The sequence below is a fragment of the Mya arenaria genome, chromosome 4 (assembly GCF_026914265.1).
Source record: "Mya arenaria isolate MELC-2E11 chromosome 4, ASM2691426v1".
In the NCBI taxonomy this organism is placed as follows: Eukaryota; Metazoa; Mollusca; class Bivalvia; order Myida; family Myidae; genus Mya; species Mya arenaria.
The window spans coordinates 62291379-62307909 of record NC_069125.1 but is presented as its reverse complement, the minus strand read 5'-3'; the positions used below and the strand labels follow the sequence as shown (position 1 = coordinate 62307909).

The 16531-nt window shown below is 35.7% G+C and overlaps 2 protein-coding genes across 2 annotated transcripts in view; both read right to left on the bottom strand.

Moving 5' to 3' along the window:
- Positions 1-491: 491 nt before the first annotated feature.
- Positions 492-4735, bottom strand: LOC128232600 (uncharacterized). The gene is made up of 2 exons (XM_052946260.1): positions 3844-4735; positions 492-3176 (listed from the first exon to the last, which is right to left on the bottom strand). Exons 1-2 carry the CDS (start codon positions 4185-4187, stop codon positions 1418-1420), a joined length of 2103 nt encoding a protein of 700 aa, XP_052802220.1. The 5' UTR covers positions 4188-4735; the 3' UTR covers positions 492-1417.
- Positions 4736-6038: 1303 nt separating this feature from the next.
- LOC128231730 (cohesin subunit SA-2-like) overlaps positions 6039-16531 on the bottom strand; it is a 50293-nt gene continuing 39800 nt past the window's right edge. The window contains exons 31-34 of the mRNA XM_052944867.1: positions 15623-15685; positions 14307-14436; positions 13574-14092; positions 6039-7521 (exon numbers count right to left, since the gene is read on the bottom strand). Of these exons, the coding sequence (XP_052800827.1) occupies positions 7492-7521; positions 13574-14092; positions 14307-14436; positions 15623-15685 (742 nt within the window). The 3' untranslated portion in view covers positions 6039-7491. The remainder of the gene's footprint in view (positions 7522-13573; positions 14093-14306; positions 14437-15622; positions 15686-16531) is intronic.

Below are 16531 nucleotides of genomic sequence, written 5' to 3'. Positions count from 1 at the left end.
ATTGATAAGAGGCCAGCAGGTCAAAATTAGTGTTCAAAAACATTGTCAGATCAATATGAAGAGAATGCTTGGACCTCGAACTTGGTGGAGAGGTTGGTCATGACCTTAAATTCCCTAAGGGTACATTTTTTTCGAAACGACTAATGAAACGTCATTAAGGTGTTCTACAAACGCCTCTTGTGCTCTAATAATGGCTATCGACCCAATTGGAGCTATTCGTCACATGACTACGAGAGCACTTGTTTGTATCAATTATAATAACGGAAGTCAAATTTCAACATTAACTCAAAAAATGTTTCGGCCATATTGGCCTTCATCAGGCTGTTTCCAATAGTGGGAATGACGTGGACATCACATGTAGTTGATTCTTTTGTACCATTCCAAATACCTTTTCTGACAATGTTGCCATTGAAATGAAAACATGTCAATTTTATAGTGCAAGCAAAATGTAAATTGATAGTTGATAGTTATACTAAGAGTTGAAACATTTCATCTATCCTTTCATGTCCGACTTCTCCTGTCCAGCTGAAGCTATTTCTCAGCAATCGCCCACTAGAATTCCATGAAACTTCTGGAAAGCTTAACTAACAAGACTCTTGACAGCATTCTCTCGGTTAATGATTTTTGAGGGTTATGACCCTTTTGATTTTAATATATTATGCTTCCATAAAATGATAGGACAGCCCCATTAAGCATAATGAGAACATTTTGTCTGTTGTCTTCTCATTTACAATTATCATAGCACTGACTATGGCACAACTTTCTTTACTATGAACACAATTCTAGTGTTTTCAATGCTACCATATTTAACATTCTAAGTTCATTTTTTTTGTCTTTAAATTGCGCCCACTGCACAACAGCTAGATTCTCGTCTATATGGTAACCTTGAAGAATGTGTGGCATAAGAAAGAAGAACTAGTCATCTTGCCTACCGGGTACTTCTTGATAAAATTTCATAAAATTTGGCCGACTCATTATCCCATTACATGTCGCAAAGGATGTCTGTTTTACTCCCGAAAAAGGCTGTTCCTCTAAACTACAATAAAACATGAACTTTTGAAACTTAAATTTTTGGTCTCCACCACCCACTTTTGCACTCTGGAAGGCCCTTAAACTCTTTCTTGTTTGGAACCATCCGCTGTCTTGGTCCCCTCTGTACCCCCACGATCATTCTCAGCCAATAGCTTTTATGCTACAATATTAAAGTCCGATAATTATTATGTTCTGGTTTAGTATTACAGGAGCAACTTCAGAAATTTTCAATTTTTTTATTTATGAGTGTTTTTTTTTAATATTTCTAAAATTGTTATATCATTGGAAGAGTTTTATTCCTTCGCTGACAAATAGGGAACCTCTTCAATTTCTGTTTCCCCCAACGCAAAGTCAGACCGGAGCTTCACCTGACCACTGCCCTTTATTAACCAGACAGCTTTTGTACCTGTATCAGCCCCTCCCTGCCCCCAACCCATAGTATCCCCTCCTTCACAGCCACAGATTGAGGCCCTTTCAACCCCCTAACCACAACCCCTAGCCTTGCCCCTTCCATCGTCACCCTGGTAACCGTCTCCGCTCGCCAATCAGCAATAAGCACGCCCCCAAACCCATCAAAACAAACACCCAAGGGCTTAAACAGTTCATTCTCACTACCCTTGTATAGTCCTCCAACATTCAGCCCGGCCCTATCACAAATCATCACACACCCCGCGCTATGGTCAGAAACTATCATATCTTCCGAGTCTGGAGCCACATCTATCCTTATAGGTGACTGAAGGCAAAAACTCTGACCCAGTTGTTCTCCGGTGTTTGTAAAAATTCTCACTTGACCCTTCTGGTTGTCATACTGTGACATTCTGGATCCCCTTGTCTCAGTGAAAGTAACATACAACTCCTGAAAGAAGTCCTGGATATCATCATCAAAGTACTGCAGTAAAGCTATACCATGAGGGTCTTGAGCTAGATTTTCAACTACTGAAGAAACCACTGTCTCTTCCCCACTAATGTGTATGTGCTTTACACTTTTACTTGTTGGGCAAGTGATAAAACATCCCCCTTTACCATCATCAGTTACATCCTCTGCTATATGACCAACATTTACTGTGACCAGCACTTCACCATGTGTATTCACAAGCATAACTTTTTCAGAATCCAGCATGGTCACCCATGCTTTGTCACCATCCACTGGTGCTATCCCATACACGTACCCAATACCATCACTGTATGGGAGTTTAAAGTTGGACATTGGGGTTATGGTCAGAGGATGGGGTTCGTTTTTTGAAGCTGATATATTTATGGGAACTTCTTCAAACAACGAATCTGCAAGACTTCTACCATCTGGGCTTCTTTGCGGTGTGAAAGTCTGGCCTTGGGGTGATAAGACCCTGACTTGACGATGAGTTGCCATTGGCTGGGAAGACAGCTTTCCTAGCATGTTCTCCAATTTGTTTTGCTCAATCTGTCCACTTCTAAATGTCATCGATGGAGTTGAAGATTCTTTCCTTTGTTCTTTAGTCTCATTCTCTATTTCTTTCAGTCTTTTGCAGATGTATGAGCCTTTCTTGGTAACATATATATCATTGTCTTCATTCAGCAGGTGTAAAGCCTCAGAATTTATAGCCATAAAGTCATTGTAATCCCTCTGTCTGTATTCCAAATCCTGGTTGTTTGTTTCAATGTGATGGTCATAGTGGTTAAGCAGTTCATTTTCTTTCCTTTCCTTTTCAACATCAATCTCTCTATGCATATGAGTAGCCTGAATGTTGAGTTTACTCAATTCCTGGTCTAAACTTTGAGGATACTGGTATTTTCTATTCTCATTTTCCCGCATTTGCATTTTCAATCTTTCTCCTAATCCTATTTGCTTTTGCATCAATGTGGTCAATTTCTCTCTGATTTCATTGGCTTCTTCAGACACCAATTTGGTCACATGACCTTCATGCTCCAATAATTTGCATACAATGCAAAGTAGAGTGCCGCATTGTCTACATACAAATTTAATTTCATCATTTCGGTGTCTCTCACAGTATTTGCTTAACCTTGACTTCTGATCTTCTTGATGGTCATCTAAATGACCTTGACCTGTAAGGGGAATCAGCTGTTGCTCATGGTAACGAGATGACCTCATTTTCAAGTGGGCATTTGTGCAGGTACTGCAGAAACTCTGTTCACACTGCAGGCACCTGGAATTGTTATGAAAACACAGACATTTTAACTTCAAAAACAGGAGGCAATACATGAAGCTTTTCAATCAAAAAGAAAACATGCTACATGTAAGAAAATATATAAAAAAAATAATCTTTGTCATATTGCACACTACTTCATGAATTGTTAAATGGTACAGTTTGAAACATGGTCAAGGACATGTTATGCCCCTCTTCGAAAAAAAAAGTCGGTCAGTTGGATTGTCAGTCTGTTAGCCATGCCTTGCCCGCACAATAACTGGAAAATGTTTTTACCTAAGACCATGAAACTCCACCAGTAGGTTGCCCTTGACCAGTAGATGACCCCTATTTACCCCATCTCAAGGTCATAGCATACATTTTAGCAAAAATGCCCACACAAATACTCATATCAGATGTGCAATAATGAAACACCATGTTCGGTATTAATCACATCCAATGAAAGCTCTAGTTGATTTTTGGGTCAGCATGTCAAACATTAATGTATTTCTTTTTAAAACTCATTCTTGCAGTCTTGGACAAACTGGACATGACGCTGTTTAAACAAAAAAAAAGTTGTAAAGGTTTTTGACACAATTCATTTCGCTCAACTATCTCATACTCTGATTTAAGTGTCATGTTGATTGCATGCGGAAATTTACTATACAAAGGATCTATATTCAAATACCTGTAAAGAGCCATCCTTCCATCCTGACAAACATCACAAGTGTTCGCCACAGCAGGACTGTACCTCCTTGTCACTGTCCCAGCCGGTATAAGAGTATCTCCCTTTTTAAGGTGTCGTACAACACTTTCAGGGAGGATGACAGGGGATTGACACAGGGGGCAGGTGTAGCCCCGCCCTGGGGTAGTTAGACCTCGCCCGGGGGTGGAAGGGGTCATGTGACCTCGTAGACAGTCGAGGCAAAACGTGTGAAAGCATGAGGAGACCGTCATCTCTCTGAATTGTCGCTGGCAGATACTGCATGTTAACTGCTTGCCCTCACTGTGGACTGCCACAGCTTCAGCCATAATGTTGTTCAGTGTTTTTCAATGCGGCCTATGCATTACCTAGATGCATCTAAGTGTTTTGACAGTATATTTTCTAAAATTGTCTCCAATCAAATTGAAAAACAACAGCATCAGCTATTGTCTTGGATTTGGCATCTTTTTCAAATGAACATTATCAAGATATCATCAAATTATCTAAGGTCCTAATGAACTCCTTTATCACATCAAATCACTTTCTTACATGGTTCTTAATTAATTGTTTGCTAAAAAAAGTTGAACTTGAAGTTAATTGGGCTGACATTAACACAATTATCCTCTTGACAAGATCACATTCTCGTATTATAAACTCTGGATCATGTCTTATCTTTAAGATTTCATGAAATCAGATTTAAATTTGAATAAAAATCCATATCTGTACAACTTTCTTTTTAAAACTACGAAGGTTTGAGTTTATTTATCTAAATTAAAATGGCAGAAAGGTGATTTAAATGTTCAAATACAGATGCAGTGCGTTGAATCACTTCAATGAAAAGGCAAACTGTGCCATTTACTTCTCTTATACATATAGATCTATAGACACTTCCTTTCAATAAGAAATGTGTACTTTTCAAAATTGAACATCATATTAACAGTATGATTAAATATCATTAAAAGAATTTTTTAGCAAAACTGCTCGTAGGTTTTAAAGCGGCTTGTTCACATTTGTTAGGGTCAGACATCATCTTGTTTTATTTTGTGTGAATTAAATGTTAACACAATACTTGCAACAATGATATATCATCCTCAAAAATTCAAATTAGCTCTACAGTTAATAATCATTGAAAATTGTGACAGACGTTGCTCTTTTTGCCTGAAAATTGATTTGTAACGCTATTGAAAATGAAATCATTTTCGACTTGACTTTATTTTATATGAATTTGGTTCAAATGAGCATTTGCAAGTTGCTGTTTGCTGTTTGTTCACAAAAGTTAGTAAAATAACTCAATTTCAACAACTTAACAAAAAAAGTGAACAAGTACCTTTAAGTCAGTTTCGTATGCAAATATTGATCAAACATATAAACCGAAATGAAATTCAAATATTGAAATATTTTAAGAAATGATTCCTTGTGAAAATAATTTATTTTTCTGTACATATTGTTTGTCATGCATACAAATCAATTAAGGAAGTGTAAAATGTAGTTTTTACATTTCTAAAACCTTTTTGATAGAAACAAACATCATCATTTTCATCACTGTAAAAGATTTTCAATTGAGGTAAATTTGGTCATAGTAGCACCAAATAGCCACCGGCAGATTCTAATTTGGACAGAGTTTTATAAATCCAAGCCTGAATTAATTCTATTTCCAATAGCGTTACTAAAGCTTTATGGCAAAGAGCATTTTCAGTCATAAGTTCCCATAATTATTGACAAAAGTGTTTTGAATTGTAGGGGCTGCTACTGTTTCCCTAAAAAGAAAGAACTATTGTGAGATCTCGTCGTGTAATCTAGATTTCTCTCGTTTCCGGCGAGAATAAATCTCATGGATGACAAGCAAGTGTATCCAAATGCTTTAGAAACAGTGTCTTGAAGCTAAGAACTATTTCTTAAAATATAATTTTTATTATCTTGATGCAAACGTAATTGCTATTATTGCTGCTTTTTAAAGATTTTCCACCTGATCATATTTTTTTTTTATATCTGACCAACGAGTCCCTTAAAACATGTATGAGCTACATGTAAAACAAATAACACATCCTTCCAAACAAAATTTATTTATAAGACAATGTGAAACAGAATACAATGTATAATTTAAAAAAATTAAAATAATTTAAGAGTTTTTATTTGTACTTATTTGAAATGAAAGCTGATAGCTTATAAAATCACTCTCGAGTAAGTCGTTTCCTGGGCAGAACTGATAGCTTATAAAATCACTCTCGAGTAAGTCATTTCCTGGGCAGAACTGATAGCTTATAAAATCACTCTCGAGTAAGTCGTTTCCTGGGCAGAACTGATAGCTTATAAAATCACTCTCGAGTAAGTCGTTTCCTGGGCAGAACTGATAGCTTATAAAATCACTCTCGAGTAAGTCGTTTCCTGGGCAGAACTGATAATATTATATAAATCTAAAAGCTAGAAGTTCAAGAAATGGCACATTTTTATTATTCTCAATAGAAAGGCCAGACAAAATAAAAATAATCATATACTCATCTGGATTTTAAATTTCCCTATAAATATGGGGCAGGCTGGCAGATTTTCTTTATTTTATTAATATATTTCAGTTCTGGCCTATTCTTAAGATCTATACATGAACACATACATATATATTTCACAATTTCTACAAAATCTGACAACAAGAATAGCACACGATTTACATTTAAAACAGCAATATTATATAACTATTATAATGAAAAAATAAATAATAAATGAAAGAAATAATACACCATGATTAAATTGACTAGATTTATCAATAAAAGAATATACCTCATTAGCATATAATGATAAAATTTCTAATATGACAGAACACCAGCAATAAGTAAAACAAAAAAAACACTTCTTGTAGTACACCTTTGACCATAAATGTATGGACAAGAATACATGCCACCCACATTGCAGTAAATTATCAATGGTCATATGATCGGCATGCGTGAGAAATATTGGTTCGCAAACAGGAAAAATAGCATTTGTTTGATGTCGCAGCACCTTTTTAACACTGATATGAGCATTTTTTAAAAACTTGTATACTAGTTATAGTTTTGTCCAGAGATAAATGGCCAACGGTGTATTTTTACAATAAAATCTAAAATATTGGAATAATTTTTTGTACTTAATCATGTAAATGAATGATATCAGCATTTGTTTGATGCCACTGCACCTTTTGAACACTGATATGAGCAATAGTTTTGTCCAGAGATAAATGGCCAACAGTGTATTTCTACAAACAAATTTAAAATATTGGAATAAATCTTTGTACTAACATGTTAATGAAAAATACCAGCATTTCTGTAACACCACAGCACCCTTTTAACACTGACATCAGCATTTTTAAAACCCTTACATAATGGTTTTGTCCAGAGATAAATGGCCAACAGTGTATTTTTATCAAACAAATCTAAAATATTGGGCAAAACAGCCTTAGTGCTAACAAGTAAATGAATGAAACCTTTAAACACTCTCAATGCTGTAATGACTTTACCCTTGTTCTCTATCAGGAAACAATTTAAAATCACTCGCAACTTGGATTTATTACAAAAAATACTTGAAACATTATTACTGACAGTACAACAGCATTTACAACACAATGAATAGGAAGAAATATTCTTTGGAATCCATGGCAACCCATCTTTAGTACGATCCATGAGTACTGTAGTCTGACTGAAATTAGAGACGTGAATCACAATTAGGAACCAGCGTAATGAAGAGAAAATGCGGTGTAAAATTCTTAATGATTCACTTTATGTTGGGGTTATAATACTTAATCTTAAATATAGTATTTAAGTGTTAATCTGATGCTGTCATTAGAAAATCAATCTCGCTGAAGTGTTAATTAAATCAGATATGCAGACTGTCAGTATTCATTACAGGATCATTAACTAAACTTGTCATGGCATATGAACAGATGTGAATGCTATCATTAAGTAATCTAGTATTTCAAGAAATTTAATAGTAAAAAATAATGAGAAAATAGAACGTCTTCCCTGATACATACATAAAATGTTCTATTTTTAATCAATTTTTTAATATTAAATGATAAAATAAATAAATGAAAGCATGATTAATGCTTGATAAAAACTTAATGATTAAAAATTGTACAAGAGCATTATAAAGGCCTTACCAGATTGATTCCATTTTTAAAGGTACAAAGTCTTGATAGATGCACAAAGGAATGTAATAATTTGAATGCATTATAATATTTTAATTACTCATTTCTCTTTAATGATCAAAACAAAGAAAGCAAACAATTTGCATACAGATAAAAAATATTAGCAACATTTTGCGCGGTTTTTAACTGGGAATGATTTTAAATGAGTTAAACATCATAATATAGCAAAATTAATAATATGTTTCTTTTGCGCATTTATCTTGACTTTCTACCTTTTCAGTGACTCGCTCACGATTTGTAAAATGCACTTATTTTTGACGAAATAAAGTGTTGCAACTCATTACGAGTGTACTAAGATACTGACGGCTGGTCCAAACCCTTCCACAAATGTTGATAATATTTATATGCTCAAATATTGTCCCAGATTTTGAATAGCAAAAGTAATGCAAATCAAGAAAAGGTTTAAAATTTAAGTAATCCTTTTGTTTGACAATGAGTCCATGTGGGTGAGTGGTTTTGTTGTCTGTTTTCTACTTCTTCCTTCTAATACTATTTTGGTATGTGTTTGCATCCCACTAAAAGCAGAATAATTTTTAAACTTCAAGTGATGTTTTTTTTCTCCAATTTCGGTATAAAAGAGTAAAAAATTATAATATAAGTGTTTTCAGATGCATTACTGGGAAGGAAAAAAAATTAAGTCCCAAAACATGAGCAAGTCCTTTTAAGCATTAAGTTTCAAAATGAAGTGCCATAGAAAACACAAATAAATATTTTCTTTACAACAAATGCCCCTCATGCTCAGCTGACTTCGCCATTGAAAACAATAATAAAGGGTCATCATACACACACACGCAGGTCCACACATATAGAAACCTATATAATCATTGTTATTTTAATTTCAAAACTCTAAAAGAAATCATACTTCTCTGCCTACAAAGAAATATCAATGAGATTGTTTTTTTTCTTTCAAATTATCTAACGAAACAACTTTTATGTTCATAGGCTTGCGAGTTTCATGATCATAATTGCATTACACTTGGAGAGGCTCTGATAAAATATACTTTGAAAGTCTTTGGTAATAAGTTGTATCCATTGGTTGATTAAAAGATTTCTGGGGCCATATTCAGTAACCATTTTAGATAAATCTCACATTATGAGTAGAATCTGAGTGTTTTGATTGGACTGTAAAATTAATTGACCAATCAACTCATTTGAATCACTGATGCATGTCTAAGGATAAGGAAATAAACTACGAGAATATTGAATACCGCCCGTGGATAAATCAACCATGAAGGCCTCCAATATTTGTATCTGTGATGGGAGAATCATTCCTTGTAACATCAACAATATTTGTCTTTAATTTAGATTTAAATGTTTGTTTTATTTCATGCTGGATTCTTATTCAAATCAATAAGAGCTGTCACAGTATGTGACGAATGCCCCCGAATGTGACATTAATCTATGAACAAGGTCATAACATAAAAAGTTGATCTTGCCTTTACATGTCAAATACATATGGCAAGTTACTTTAAATTGCCTCTTAACATAAAAAACATACCACCCATACTTGACAACCTACAGTGTTATGTCCTTATAAGCAGCATTCCATTGTGAATAAACACTAAGTGTGACCTTGAACTTAGAGGTAGGGACACGGGTCTTGCACATGACACGTCGTCTTTGTATGTGGAACACATGTGGCAAGTTGTTTTAAAATCTGTCCATACAAGGGAAAGTTACAGTCGGGACATGACAACCTATACACTATGTCTTTATATGCAGCACTCCATTGTGAATAAACACTTAAGTGTGACCTTGACCTAAGAGGTAGGGACACGGGTCTTGCACGTGACAGGTCGTCTTGGTATGTGGAACATATGTGGCAAGTTATTTTAAAATCTGTCCATTACAAGGGAAAGTTACAGCCCGGTCACGACAACTTATACTCTATGTCCTTATATGCAGCACTCCATTGTGAATAAACACTAAGTGTGACCTTGACCTTAGGCGTAGGGACACGGGTCTTGCACGCAACACGTCGCCTTGGTATGTGAAACACATGTGGCAAGTAATTTTAAAATCTGTCCATACAAGGAAAAGTTACAGCCCGGACACGAGTTATTGAGCCGGAGAGACGGACTAACAGACAGACGGACGGTGCGATTTTAATATGTCCACCTTCGGGGGCATAAAACGCAACATAGGTTGATATTTCAACTTTAAAGTAGAAAATTGTCGTTTTTTCTTAGCTGAATTCAAAGGAAACTAACCATGTTTGGACAATGGAAATATGAACATATATGTAACAAAATAGTCTCAATTATAAAATGATATATATATAAATTTAGTGAAAAAAAATATATAAGATTTGAAAAAAGCATTGTCACAAATTAGTAGCTTTTTAATTCGTTGAAATATTTCATTAAGATGCTTGATGAATACAGCCCCTGATGGATGAAAACCTACCTGCCCGATTGCTCTAAATATAGAACTAATTTGGCACTAACTAATGGTACCTAACAACTAAATGTACTGTACAACATAAGTCAGCAACCTTTTTTTACTATAAGGCCACACCAAATCAATGTTTAGTTCCTCGGATTTTTGCCAAAAAAAATTGGAGCGAGAGAGCGAAAAAAATAAAATAAATAAAATTCTGTCAGTTTTCATAAAAACCGAAGCGAGCGAAGAGCGAAAAATATATTTTTCCTTATATTTACCGGTAATATAAATAAGAAAGACTGTTCAAAATAATTGCCCTTAAACCCATTTTAAAGGCATCTTGAACTGAACCTCTCATGGACCTTGGGAAAATGTCGGAATACATACTACTTATTCATCCGTGTTTAGTACAAACATTATATGGATAAATCTAATTTCTTATATAATTAAAACATACTTTAATATGACGCTCATTCATAATAATAAATAGCCCTGCTTTTAGTAAAAAGTTTGAAACGACTTATATAAATCTACCTGAATCAGTTTAACATCATATGCAACTGTATTTAGACATAACTTAGGATTGATTTTGGATTTGTAAAAAATGATTTCTTACACAGGCATCATCAAACATCAGACTCCATATAACATAGACTAAATTTAGTTTTTATTATCACAGGAAATGCAATGACATGTGCTTATTAAAACAAAAAGAACAAGGGTATTTTTCAGAGTACTTTTTTGGTTATTTAGATGTTTTTATGCACCAGCCAATTGTATATGCCCCCATGAACCCCCCCCTCCCCCCAAGTCCGGAATAGCGGGGACTTTGACTTCCGGTCTCTCAAAACACGGGTAAAATACCCGACCTGCAGAGACACACTGCTGATAAAATCCCTCCCAAATGGCCCCGCAACCCCTATTACCTATGTGAGGCCCATTCCCGACTATTTTTAATATGAAGACAAAACCACATTCACTAGGCACTGCGGGGCCACCTGAAAGTTAAAAACACAGCCCATTGCCTCTGCTGTTCCCGGTATACCCCTGGAACAAGGGCGAGGGGTGGGCAGGGCAGTGGTTTCAATTGACAAGTGCATTACAATCCTGGATTATGCTGCAAATAAAAACAAAATATAAGGTGATAAACTTAGGCTTACTTATGTTGAGGTATATCCAGACCAGTGTTTATATCGCTATCTGTGAAAAGATATTTGTTCAAAACTTTTTTTGTGTCAGAATTGGATCAAAAATGAGCTTGATACATCAATTTGGACTGAACAATGACTCATGTTCCAGTTAAGTTGACCTGTCCGATTTCCATTCAAAACGAGTCACTAATTACGCAATATAATCGCTACCAGTCTCAGAAACACATGCTTTATTGAATAATGATTGCTTTAAATAATGTTCCTTTAGTGCATGAGACGATCAACAATGACTTCAAGCATGCTCAAAACATATTTATTGTCAAAAATAAGATTTAATTTCCAAACTTCGAGCCAATTGTTTATACCGAACGGAAGCCGCCATCTTGATTGAATTTATTGAAACCCATGCTAAACCGATTGATATACAGTATAAAAACACTACGCATCGGTAACTTCCCTTTACAAAAACACAAAAACTGGCGTATAAAAATTATACTTGATTATTTTTAGCCTTTTAATAAATTATTACCTGAAAAAAATTTGCTTGGCGTTCAAAATGGAGGTGCGGGCGCACAAAAAAAATAATAATAAAATTGTTTTACATTTTCAAAAAAATAGGAGCGGTAAATCCGCGGAACGAAATATCAATTTGGTGTGGCCTAAGAGTAATATTGAGTGTAAATAAAAGACATACAAAAATAAGGACATGGGTAGATTAATTTAGCAAACAAAACCTTTTCAAAAATATAGCAAACATCAAGACTTTAAGAAAATAGTTTGAAGGTAACTGTATTTTCAAACAAGGGACATAATGAAATAATTACTTAAGTCAGAGTTCATAACTGAATAATTTTTAAAGTCAGAGTTATTGTCCTTGTTTATACATATGAGTATTGTCTCAGGCAACATGTGTACCAAGTTTTGTTTGAATGAATCTTAAATGGGTTTTTTAGTCACCTGCGAAGCATGCAAAGCATGCCTTACACATAGGGATTGGTTTGTACGGCATCATCAACAATAGAGTCAAACTTTAGATTAAATATCTTTTAAATCATTTGGTGTATAGTCCTCAAACTGAATAATATCATTGGTCATGAGCTCAATGACAAGTTTAAATTGACAACATTTAATATCACAAGAACTAAAGCATTACTAAAATGCAGTAACGCCTATCAGTAAATATCAAATAATACAAGAGGGCAGTGAAGGGAACGCCATTGTTTGTTTGGTTGTTGTTGTTTACAGTCCAAAAAGGGGCATAACTCCCTAAATTATTATATCCAGAATAATTGGCCATACTATTAAGCATGTCATATTGTCTCTGGAAATATGTGTACCATGCTTGAACATTCAAGGCCAAGTTTTTGCATTATGTCGACGCCGGCAAAACCTTGGAGACCAAGGATATGACAATACACAAACATTTTTCTTCGAAAAATAGACGAGCTAATATTTGGTCTTAAATAACAAAATAGACAATAAAGCTTTTCTGGTACTGGAAACACTACAGCTGATCTGCAAATCAAATAAATAAGCAAATACATTCTGCACCTAGGATACACTTAAAGCATACATGAACAATTGAATTGCAACAAGCAGAAACAGGTCTCATTAAAAATGAAACCATCGAGAAGAAGGAAATATGACATCATCAAGAAATATGACTTCATAAATACCTATGACTAAAAAACAAAATGGCTACCAGTGATGTGATGTATTGTTTAGGTCCATAGCAGTTTAAGGTAACATCACCAAGGCCTATGATAAAAACCAATTTTAGCAACAAATGCACAGAAGCTTGTGATAGACTTAAGAAAATCATTGAAAAAAATACATGGCTTAAAATACTGTGAAATTACATATAAATAAATAATTGGATGTGAAATAAAAGCTGATTATTTAAAAATTTACACTGAAAAGTACCAATTTCTGTTTGTTGCGATTCAATTGATAAAAAGAAAAGCAATCACCATACATGAATGTCTGTCATCAGTGCATGCTGAATACTTACAGCATGGGCCTGACCCCTGTTCTGTGGAGTAGGGGGCTGCATGTGGTGAGAGTGAGGGGGGTGAGGAGTTAGTGGGGCGGGGGACATCACCCCGTGAGGGTTCATGGGGGATGGAGGCATGATTCCATGGGAGGTCATGGCTGAGGGAGACATCACCCCATGGGGGTTCATTGGGGATTGAGGCATGATTCCATGGGAAGTCATTGGTGAAGGGGACATTACCCCATGGGGGTTCATGGGGGATTGGGGCATAACTCCATGAGAGGTCATGGGTGACGGGGACATTACTCCATGGGGGGTCATAGGGGACTGGGGCATATGATGGGAATGGCTATGGGGGATCATGTGACCCTGGTGGCCCCCCATCATGTGACTTGGGTTGGGAGTCATTGGGGTATGGGGATGTTGGGGGGTAAGAGGGGGAGGGAGCGGGGTGAGGGGTTGAGGAGGGTGGGGGGTCAGAGATGGGGGTGGGTGGCTATGTTGTGACATCTGTTGAATCACTCCGGGATGTGAACGCTAACATAAACAAGAGAAATGATGTTGTAATAGATATACAATTTATAAACTAAATCATAAAAAACACCGCTACTTAATATATATATAATATTGATTTGATTTCATCTTCTTTAACAACAATAATTTCATGAAATTTTGTTCAGGCTCATATTTATGAGATCTCAAATTATGTAATAAATTCTGATTTCATGAAACCAGCCCCAAGCCAACTTACAGAATGGTCGTCGATATTCTGTGACGCCTCCTCATACATCCTGTGTTGCTGTCGAGCATACTGGGCAGCTATCTGAGGGCTCTCATATTCACTGATGCTGGGCTCACTTGTCTCAGGCTCCAACTGGGGCCTGAAGAAAAATAGATAGGATATGACAATTCAGGGCACACTGGAGTGGGCGAACTGGGCAGCTATCTGTGGGCTCTTATATTCACTGATGCTGGGCTCACTTGTCTCGGGCTCCAATTGGGGCCTAAAGAATAACATATAGGAGATGACAATAAAGGGCATACTGGAGCAGGCGCACTGGGCAGCTATCTGTGGGCTTTCATATTCACTAATGCTGGGCTCACGTGAAGTGACTCAAACTTGGGCCCAAAGCATTATAAATAGGAAATGACAATAAAGAGCATACTGGAGCAGGTGTATTGGGCAGCTATCAGCGGGCTCTCATACTAACTGATGCAAGGCTCATGTGAAGTTCTCAAACTTGGGCCTGAAGCACTATAAATAGGAAATGACAATAAAGGGCATCCTGGAGCAGGTGTATTGGGCAGCTATCAGCGGGCTCTCATACTAACTGATGCTAGGCTCACATGAAGTTAGACTCAAACTTGGGCCTGAAGCACTATAAATAGGAAATGACAATAAAGGGCATACTGGAGCAGGTGTATTGGGCAGCTACCAGCGGGCTCTCATACTAACTGATGCAAGGCTCATGTGAAGTTCTCAAACTTGGGCCTGAAGCACTATAAATAGGAAATGACAATAAAGGGCATCCTGGAGCAGGTGTATTGGGCAGCTATCAGCGGGCTCTCATACTAACTGATGCTAGGCTCACATGAAGTTAGACTCAAACTTGGGCCTGAAGCACTATAAATAGGAAATGACAATAAAGGGCATACTGGAGCAGGTGTATTGGGCAGCTATCAGCGGGCTCTCATACTCACTGATATTTTGGGTGAAAAATTCGTAACAGAGATGCCAGAAAATGCAAAACAAATAAATTGTAGATATAAATAATAGTTAAACTCCGTTGGCTCAAACTTCCAGGGACTGGTGAAAATATCTTGAGCCTTGAATGATTTCGAGCTATTCTGATTATTTACCTTCAATAAAAATAACTTGGTCCTTTACATCTAGTTCGAGCCAAAGAGGAATCGAGCCAAGCGAGTTTGAGCTTAAACAGGGTTCGGCTGTATAGCCAAGATACAAAATGTGAAGTGTTTGTACAAAAATGATTTTTTTTTATTATCAATCGATCATTTATTTGTTTTCTATCTCAATAATCAGACTGATTTCCTACACAAACTTACATGTCTCCCTGGCGCCTGAAGTCCCCTCCTGCCTGTCTGTACTGATGGTTGTACGCCGACAATCTATAATTACATAGAACAATGGATATATCTTAATTAATTACAATGCATAATAAACCATCTTTGTCTTCATATGAAACATCTACTAGTACATTTGATGCATATTTTTTCTTTAAAGCTCTTGATCTATTTTATTATTTTTCCGTGTATTTGTATATGGAAACAACCTGGATATTAGAATAAACATGATTTTAAATGAGAGCAGTTTTTTAATTTTGATTTTACTTCAGTGCTTCCCATATTTTAATTTCTAACATATTAAATTTTGTTTAAAAAAACTAATGGACTTGTTAATTCAAAGTAATGTTTAATGACATTCTTTAACACCTTATATAATAGCCATTACAAAACATAATCATGAATTCATACATATTATGTAATAAGAGAGATTGTTTATATGTCCTGTTTTGCTGAAAATATAATTGCATTTATTGATACATACCTGGGCCCGATTTCTCACAAATTATTAAGTGTAACAAGCTTGAGCTTATTTCATTAAACATATTTTTTACTTTATCCTGATTTTACTAGATAAAAATAAGAATACCATGATTATCTTGAAGATAATTTCAATTAAGGTCCAGAAAGTAAATATTTCACACACTAGTTTTTGAACCCATGTGACTTAATTTCAAACTTATCTAAGATTTCATCGAGGCAAATATTCCTATTAAGTTTCATGAAGATTGGTGCAGATATAATGCTTCTGTTTGTTCCCAAGATTTCTCTAAGATTTGACCTAATGACCTAGTTTTTGACACCATGTCACCCGCTTTTAAAGTCTACCAAAATTACATCAAGGGGAACATTCTGACCACAGGTTGAACAAAGTCTAACATATCAATACCA